General features: G+C 32.7%; 1 protein-coding gene across 1 annotated transcript; it reads left to right on the top strand.

The window, feature by feature from the left end:
- The first annotated feature begins 4,250 nt into the window (after positions 1 to 4,250).
- Positions 4,251 to 9,531, top strand: LOC129301765 (uncharacterized). The gene is made up of 10 exons (XM_054940359.1): positions 4,251 to 4,397; positions 5,020 to 5,255; positions 5,610 to 5,814; positions 6,275 to 6,365; positions 6,459 to 6,604; positions 6,934 to 7,177; positions 7,463 to 7,567; positions 7,686 to 7,868; positions 7,970 to 8,174; positions 8,768 to 9,531. The coding sequence occupies exons 2-10, from the start codon at positions 5,036 to 5,038 to the stop codon at positions 9,250 to 9,252; spliced, it is 1,884 nt and encodes a 627-aa protein (XP_054796334.1). The 5' UTR covers positions 4,251 to 4,397; positions 5,020 to 5,035; the 3' UTR covers positions 9,253 to 9,531.
- Positions 9,532 to 9,758: the final 227 nt, after the last annotated feature.

The following is a 9,758-nucleotide window of genomic DNA, read 5'->3' as shown; positions in this document are numbered from 1 at the left end:
GATCTTCTCATTTTTAAGCACTGGAAAAAGTTGGATAAAGTATGAAGCTAATGGGTGTGCGAACTGGCTTAACACAATGAATGAAGCTATTCATAAAGTATTCATTTAAAACAATTAATGAAGCTAAGAGATGTGTAAACCAGCTAAAATATGGCTGATTTTCCAATTATATTTTCGCTTGCCATGTTCCTGGCGGTGTCCCTATTCTTACAGAACTTTTCCACGACCACGTGTTCGAGTCCATAGAACTATCTACAGTTTTCTGTCCCAATTCTGTCCAAACTAAATAGAAAATGATAACAATAAAAAAAAAATGCTATTAAATTGAATCAGGACGCGATCGCAATTTATATTCCACCTAAAAGCGTACACAATGTCAATGACACAAGTTATTAAGTGGTCAAAATAAAAACATGATTCCTAACTTTCCTTTTTTAAAAAAAGTTAGATCTCAGTGGTGCCTAGCGAGTTGGATCTTGAAGATTTATTAGGATTAAGACATATGACTTTATAAGTTATGAATTAAATTTTTATTAATTAAATTAATTTTTATTGGTTTACAAATGAAGTTATAATATTAATTGTAGGAGGAGACAAATTCACATGCATCTTTTGAGTTTGTGAGGTGTGGAATTTTGTCCCCTCATTATGAAATGAACTAACGTTGGTGGGCGTGGGCAACTCCAATAATTCATATTTATTGTTAGGCACCTAGGCATGGAATAAACGCAACGTGCGTGCGTGCGTGCGTGTGTGTATATATATATATATATATTATTTTTCAATCATGCAGGCACGTTGAAAGGACAGTATGAAATGAACAGAGTCGTACTTTACGTTACAGCAAAAAAAGGAGCTACTTTTGAATCAATTTCCACGGACACGGGCCCTCAAGTTATCAGACTCATTCAATATGGGCATTCTTTTGAAACAATCTCTGATAGATATTAATTATTAGGATAAGCATCATTTTTATTTTTTGTAAAAAATCATAAATATTTTTAAATTTAATTATAAATTAATTTTATTCTTTAGTTTTAAATATTTTTTTTCTTCATCACACTATTATTTTTTTATTATTAGTTGACTGTTAATAGGCTCTTCATTTTTTAAATTTTTTTATTATAAAATATTTTAATCGAAGGGTAAAAATAATCATTTAAATAAAAGTTAAGAAATAAAAATGACTCTTAATTTAATAAAAAAATATTTTAAAATAGTGAGACTCACTAATAAATATCAAGTGTTTTTAATATTAGGGTGATGATGAAGGAAATTTTTAAAATTAAAAAATAAAATTAATCTATAATTGAGTTTATATAAAAAACTTTAACATGTGCGGTTTGATTATTAATTTTCATTGTATTTTTAGATAGGCAAGTATTCTAACTAGTACATGTATGAGACTTACATTAGAAAGTGAGGCTTATGAACTCAATGAACAATGATTTTTTCCATCCAATATGTTAATTTTTCAGAATGAATTTTTTCTTCGGGTTTAACAACAGTGAGTAGACTCTCAAATAGAAATATGTTATTATGAGTTTCATATCAGGAAACTTTTAAGTGAGCCATGTAAGTTGGAGGGCTGCTTTGCCATTTATATAATAATTTTCTTGCATTTTATGAGAGAACCGAACATCACATGGTCTTCATTCAGCCTTGGGTTTGGCCACATGAAGTTTCGTGGAGACAAAATGAATTTGCAGGGCCAGTGAGGCCACATGATCATCGGCTTAGTTTCGCATTTCGCTTGGTCTTGCCTCCTTCAATTTTGTTTTATTATATTTAATTTCTTTTTTTAAAATAAATTTTGAATACAAAAACCATATGATTTAATGTAACATTAAAGGTTTGATTTTGAATTTTTTTACAAAAATGCTATTAATCCTATTAATCCAAAATATGTAGAAAATATGGAGTCCACTTTGACTGTGATAATATATTGTCAAGTTCTTTTGTAGCGAGGACGTGCTTGAATTTGTTGATACCTTTTTTATTTTTTTTGTGATGTGGTATTTGTTGATTGCGACGATACAATACGGTACGAAGTAAAGAAATAATAATAATAAAAAAAGGGAAGAGATCAGAGCAGATCTTGAGAGAAAGGAAGCCAATTCAAACGGGCAACGGTTCGATTTTGACTTTTTCTAAACGCTCATGACCAAACGGCCACGTCATCTTTTCCCAATGCAATTTACTTTTTGATAAAAGGACTAAAATTTTAAAGCAATTGCACATCATTTTTTTTATTTTAAATATTTAAATTAATTTTTTAATAGTTAATTTTATTTTTAGAGCCCTGTACTGTTAATTAACTCTATTATATTATTAACAGAGTTTGGTATATCAAATTAATGAAATATACATGATTCCTGATTGTAAAAAATATTTTTATTGAGTTTCAACACAATTTAAGGAGGGAGAAAATTATAATTTTCATTGTTAACACACATGATCCTCTCATTTTTTTAATTTTTTGGTGAACATGCTCTCACTTTTTTAGTTGAACGATATTATTTTTATTATTCACTGTTAACATAATTTAAAAGAAAAACTATAATTTTATTATTGGATAAAGGAGCAAATTGATCATTTTCTGTTCTATAAAAAAAGAGAGCAAATTGACCCTCTAAATTATAGGTCCCAAAATATCTAGAATTTTAAACTCATTTTTTATATAATATTTTTTCTTAACTTTTGATAACGTTGCAATTTGACCCAACTGTTAAAAAAATTTAATTTTAAATATTGGTTACCTAGAAAATAACAAAAAAGCACATCAAAATTTTTAAAAAAAATAAAAAATTACAATAAAGGACTCATATATTACAAACAATAATCTAAAAATTATATAAAAGGACCAAGAAAAATATATTGGTCTTTTTCTATAATTTTTTTAAATTTTTTTCTATCATTTTTTAATTAACTAATTGTTAAAGTTAAGTATTGTTAACAACATGAGTCATATTATATTATTTTCAAAAGTTGAGAGGGATCATTCCATAAAAAATAAGTTTAGGGTTGCAATCATTCTTAAATCTAAGATGCCATGTAAGCTTACATATTATGCCACGTAAGCTTTTATGTTTTTCTTAATCTAATGTGGCAAACTCTATTAATAATATAATATGGTAATTAACAGTAGGAGGCTTTAAAAAACAAAATTAAAATTAAAGGGTTTAATTTTAAATATTTAAAGGTAATAGGAGTACTATACAATTACCTTAGAGTGCAGTGGAGATTTATGTATTGCAACCCAAAAACATAGAAAAAAAATAAAACAACTGTTAAATTCTACGTGTTAATACATTTTATTTTACTATTAAATAAATAAATATTTTGCATTGAATCCTTACTATTTATCTAAAGTAAGAGAGTAGACCTGATATTTCAAATTACTTAATTTATTTGATATTGATCACAGTGATACTAATTCGATAAATACATGTAAAATATTGCAACAATATTTTTTAATTATTTTTTTTGAAATTTTTAATAAGTATGTAATACTTTTTAAGAATATTGTAACAATATTAGGTTTTCAAAGCATTTTTAAAAACTAAATTTTATTAATAATTTGATTGTGATATTCATTTTTATTCTTAATAACTTCTTATAATTTGCTTTTAAAATAAAAGATTAAATTTAATGAATAGCATAACTTTGATGGTGTTGAATTTTTGGAGTTAGCAAACTTATCTTTTAATAAATTATATAATTTTTTTAAGCTAGAGGATGAATCAAATCTAAAAGCTATCTTTTTTATAAATGATAATTTAAAAAAAATTGATACTATTCTTATTAGCAAATAATTGATAATTAAATATAAATAGAAGAAAAATATAGCCAATAATTAAGTTTAGTATTATTATTAATAGTCTATATAAATATATAAATATGTTAGTTTCAATATATTTTGAATTGAAATTAAATTCTTAACATCTTTTTATAATTTTTTTATGAATATGTACTTACGTGCCTATCCTATACGTATGTATCTTATATTTTTTAAATATATATCGAATCGATTCACGTACCATAGTCCATATGCATGAATCATAGATTATCTAAATAGAGAATCTAAATCTTAGATTATCTAAATAAAATATACCTTATTTAATCAAAATTTTTCACAAAATTATTGTACAAAAAACAATATACAATACATAAAAATTTGCTGTGGTTTGCGTTGCGCAGCTGGAACCAGACTCTGCACACTGCAACCCACGACGAAATAACTCCGCTGCCTCTCTCTCTCTCTCTCTATATATATATATATATTAGTTCATCACTTGGCCCCCGTAAAGCTTCACCGACTCGTAGCACTTCTCCACCCCAGCCCTGCTGTATTTGTTCTCCAAAGTAACTGTTTTGAGTTTGAGCTACTCAATCCTGTAAGTGGGTTTCATTCCATTCTCGCTCGTGTTTTTTCATCTCTTTCTTTCATGTGAACTGAATTCACAAGTTATTCGTGTTGTGAACAGATTTTGGAGTTTTGGTCTCGTCATTCTTTAAGATTGGGCACATTACTGCCTTTCAAGCTTTTTCTCTTTCATTTTTAATGCTGATTCTTGGTATAGGATGAGATTCGCATGTTATTCGTGTTGTGAAAGGATTTCGGTACCCGTGTGTCTCGTACATTATTTATAATGAACCTATTGTTGCCTTCCATCTATTAGATATTTTGATTCATGATTTACCTTACCCTGTTTGTTAGATAAGCCTGTTCTGATTGTAACAAGTTTACTAACTTTGGTCTTTCTTAACCATGAGATATGAGAATTCGGAAGTAGCGGATAAGGGCAACTAAGAGTTGTTTATATTGTTATAGACACATCACGCTTCAGTTTTGTGGTGTTTAGTTATTGAACTTTCTGTTTACCTGCTCTGCTCACATTATAAATACTCTCATTTATACGCTCAACAATTCGTTCATTCATTGCGAAATTTCTCCAAAATCTTCCTTTTTTTTCTGTTCTCACTTGTTATAATCTCCGATCTTTATCTTCCGTACAGATTTAACTATCCTATAATGGGGAGATCTTGGATACGCGTTCTGGGTATTCTGCTACTATTCTGTGTGTTTTCTATATCAGAAGCAGAATACTTGAAGTATAAAGACCCAAAGCAGCCATTAAATGCTAGAGTCAAAGATTTGCTGAAGCGAATGACTCTAGAGGAAAAAATTGGACAGATGACTCAGATTGAACGGCTTAATGCTACAGCTGAAGTGATGAAGAAGTACTTCATTGGTAAGCCATCCTCCGATTTCTTATCTAATCTCACGTCATATGATATCTTAGTTCTCGTGGTATAAGACAGAATGTTATTTCAGATTCCCATGTTTGGCGTGATGGTTCAACATTTTCTTAGAAATAATACAGGTGGTATCTTATACAATTTCATATGGCTAAAAGGGGTGTGATGTTCATGTGAGAGTTCCATAACTTTGGAATGGCATGAGATACCATAAATTTTGAATCTCGATGGACATCAAGATGACTGGGAAGAAAAGATCTCCCTAATATGAAGTATTGCATCAATTTGGTTAGTGGGAATATTATTTTCCTACTGATGATCGCGTTATTAATGTATGTGGATTGCAGGGAGTGTGCTGAGCGGAGGAGGGAGTGTTCCAGCCCCACAGGCATCCCCTGAGACATGGGTCCAAATGGTGAATGACATCCAAAATGGCGCTTTGTCTACCCGCCTTGGGATTCCAATGATTTATGGAATAGATGCAGTTCATGGCCACAACAATGTCTACAATGCCACCATTTTTCCTCACAATGTCGGACTTGGAGTTACCAGGCAAGTATTCATTTTAGAAGCGAGAGTAAGCATAATACAGTTAGATATTTTTGTAAAATTATTGATCATTACAAGAACTAACTTTTCCAATCTCATTGAAGCTATACATCTTCTGAAATGAGAATAGTCAACTTTGAAAAAATAAAGTTGGCACTAGGACAATATATAAGTGGAAAATTCAAACACAACAGTTATACTTCTGGTTATGCCTGACGCGTACTCTGGGAGTAAAATTTCTAATGCAACAAGTTTAACGTCAGATAATTCACTTTTAAAATTGATCAAAGAGATGATTTTGTTTTGGACAAAACCCAAGGACTTTTCAACATACCTTAATTATGCTATGGCTGAGGGGTTTTTTGGGCCCTTCAGAATGAACTTTCCGTTGGCTTCATCTAAAAACAAATTCATCCAGCTTGACAGAATTAACGCTTATAACTAGAATTCTACTGTTTAACAGGGATCCCGTCCTCATAAAAAAGATTGGAGAAGCAACTGCCCTTGAAGTTAGAGCTACTGGAATACAATATGCTTTTGCTCCATGCATTGCGGTAAGCATGCAGCACTTAAGCCTTCCGTTATTCAGATCTCATAAAGTATCAATCAAGTGCATACTCTCATGTTATTTGTTCATTCATTGACAGGTTTGCAGAGATCCAAGATGGGGACGATGCTATGAAAGTTACAGCGAGGACCCTAGCATTGTTAGAACAATGACCGAAATTATACCTGGCTTGCAAGGCGACAGTCCTGGCAATTCCAGAAAGGGAGTACCCTATGTTGCTGGAAAGTAAGACTCTTGTTGCTTGCTAACATCACAGGGATTTTTTTTTTTCAAAAGAAAAAAAAAGTTTCAAAGGAGGATTTTAAGTCCTTGGTAATAGGCAATGAGTGAGCCTGGTAGGCAATGAGCTCATTGGCGTAACACGTAAATTTTAATTGAGTTGAATATGAATCAATAAGGGTCATGTTTGCATGACAAGATTTTTTTTTTTAATTTTTTTTTGGAGTTCCCAACTTCTGTAGAAATCTCTAGTTAGTTGATCCATTCAGAGTTTAAATACTCTATACCATAGAGAGGAAAGCTGGTCTAATAATTCCCCTTATAATTTTGATCAGGAACAAGGTTGCGGCCTGTGCCAAGCACTTTTTGGGAGATGGTGGAACGAACAAGGGTATTAATGAGAACAATACTATTATAAGTTTCAATGGATTGCTCAGCATTCATATGCCAGCTTACAATGACGCCATCATCAAGGGTGTTTCAACAGTAATGGTTTCCTATTCTAGCTGGAATGGGAAGAAGATGCATGCTAATGAGGATCTTGTCACTGGTTTACTCAAGAACAAAATGCGGTTCAGGGTAATGGAAATCAGTATAGTAGTTTGAGTAGTTCCCAACTTCGGGGATGTCTGAATTTAATTATTTTGGTAATTGTTACCTAACAATTGAAAATGTTATACATGGCGAAACAAAACTTACAAGTGTCCAGTTTTCTGGGCCATGTTCACTTTTACATTTGTAAGTAATTATTATCCATTAAAATTTTTTGGTAAAAACGGGACAGAGTAACGTGGATTAAGTACACTTGTAAGTCAATCAGTGAAGACGCATGATAACATGTGCTTTGTTATCGTCATATTTCAGGGATTTGTCATATCAGATTGGCAAGGTATTGACAGGATTACCTCACCTCCTCATGCCAATTATACATACTCTGTTGTAGCTGGTGTCAGTGCCGGGATTGATATGGTAAATATTATCATCATTTTAGAAGGACCAAACAAAAAAAAAAAAAAAAGGAAGCGACTCCCCCCCCTTTTGGTTAGGAAGATACTTCAATTTATTTGACATGTTTAATATTCTACAGATCATGGTTCCGTACGACTTCACTGGGTTCATTGATGACCTCACCTATCTAGTGAAGAACAAGGTCATCCCCATGAGTAGGATTGATGATGCCGTAAGTAGAATCTTGAGAGTAAAATTTATCATGGGCCTATTTGAGAATCCTCATGCTGATCCAAGCCTGGCCAACCAACTGGGGAGGAAGGTATAATTTTCTTAAGGATGCCATTTCAACATATGGTGGGTGCTCCAACTGATTTAAATGGCTAAGAGCTTATTGGTTGACATTTATTGTGTCCCTAACAGGAACATAGAGAGCTAGCAAGGGAAGCTGTGAGGAAATCACTTGTGTTGCTAAAGAATGGCAAATATGCTGATAAGCCTGTTCTTCCCCTTCCCAAGAAATCTGGAAAAATACTGGTTGCTGGAAGCCATGCTGACAACTTGGGCTATCAATGTGGAGGATGGACAATCACCTGGCAGGGGGTTGGTGGCAATAATCTCACTTCAGGTAAGTCAACCTATTTTTTTTTATTTTTGTTGTCTTTATTGTAATGAGTCTTAAAAGCTAAGATCCAAGAAATACGTAATGGATCACGTAATCACGACATTCAAATACGCAAAACTGCTACAGTCATCTCAAGTTTCAGGCAAACATACGAGGATTTCCATCGAAATTTAGGCTATGTTTGGAATGGAAAAGAAAATTAGGGGAAAAAATTAGAGGAAAAAGACGTTTTTTAACCCTTGTTTTCTCCTAATTTCCCTAATGTCCCCCCCTCTCTTACTTTTCTCCCTTAGTTTTTTCTCTTCCCTATTTTCTTTCTGTTCCAAAAGGAGGGTTAATCTTAAGGGATGGGAACCAACAAGAATAAAACTTCTAACAACTTGGCCACGAAAGTTCTAATACCATGTTAATGGTCATTTCAATTCAAAAGTTCGAGTTGGTAAGCGAAGGCCCCTAAATAGTGTTATTTATTAGAATTCTTAACATTGTCATTAACTGGTGAAGGTTGACACGAAGAGCATTCAGATTTCATTCAGAATATCTGATTAAAACTCTTACAGTATGATCACTGACTAAAAACTGCTTTTGCTACACAGGTACCACAATTCTTGATGCAGTGAAACAAACAGTTGATTCTGAGACAGAAGTTGTGTACAATGAGAATCCTGACGAGAACTTTGTCAAGTCCAACAAGTTTTCGCATGCCATCGTGGTAGTTGGGGAACATCCTTATGCAGAAACATATGGTGACAGCTTGAATCTGACAATAGCAGAGCCAGGTCCAAGCACCATCAACAACGTTTGTGAGTCTGTCAAATGCATAGTTGTTCTCATCACTGGGCGCCCAGTTGTGATAAAGCCTCATCTGTCAAAAATAGACGCACTTGTGGCAGCATGGCTTCCTGGGACTGAAGGCCAAGGCGTTGCAGACCTTCTGTTCGGTGATTATGGCTTCACTGGAAAGCTGGCTAGGACCTGGTTCAAGACAGTGGACCAACTTCCTATGAATGTTGGTGACAAGCATTATGATCCTCTCTTCCCATTTGGGTTTGGTTTGACTACACAACCTACAAAGTACTAAACATTTTGACATGAATCCTGCGAGATCTTATGCTTGTCCTACGTATTTATTCATTCCATTCCACCGTTATTGCCGTGCATAGAAGCACTTCAAGATTCGCGACTTGGATAATCGTATGCCCTTGGCAAAACACCCCCCCTCCCCCAAAAAAAAAATTTTTGCACGTCTCATTTTCTAGATTAATATCAATAGTAGTTTTTATCATAATCTTTCTATTCTCAGATTTTTTTTTTATTACTATAATGATAGCAGAGATGGTGGTAGTCTTAGCAACGAGTATATATAAGCATTAAATGATTCTATGAATATACAAGAAAAACAAATAGACTTAAGTTAAATTGGAACTATTATTTTATATTTACATTAGGTCCAATGTTGTACGTTAAATATTCGTCAAGAAAATTTTGCTGCCCTTGTGATTATTTTCAGCTTCATCTGCATTAGTGAGGATCTAACATGGGCACTAGCTAGCGATGCTTTGATTGAAAAAAGCTATTATTTTATAT

Source organism: Prosopis cineraria, unplaced genomic scaffold (genome assembly GCF_029017545.1).
Source record: "Prosopis cineraria cultivar Desert tree isolate PC_DT_omini unplaced genomic scaffold, ASM2901754v1 PC2, whole genome shotgun sequence".
Taxonomy (NCBI): Eukaryota; Viridiplantae; Streptophyta; class Magnoliopsida; order Fabales; family Fabaceae; genus Prosopis; species Prosopis cineraria.
Note: the sequence above shows the minus strand (reverse complement) of the source record. Positions and strands in the feature narration are given on the sequence as shown.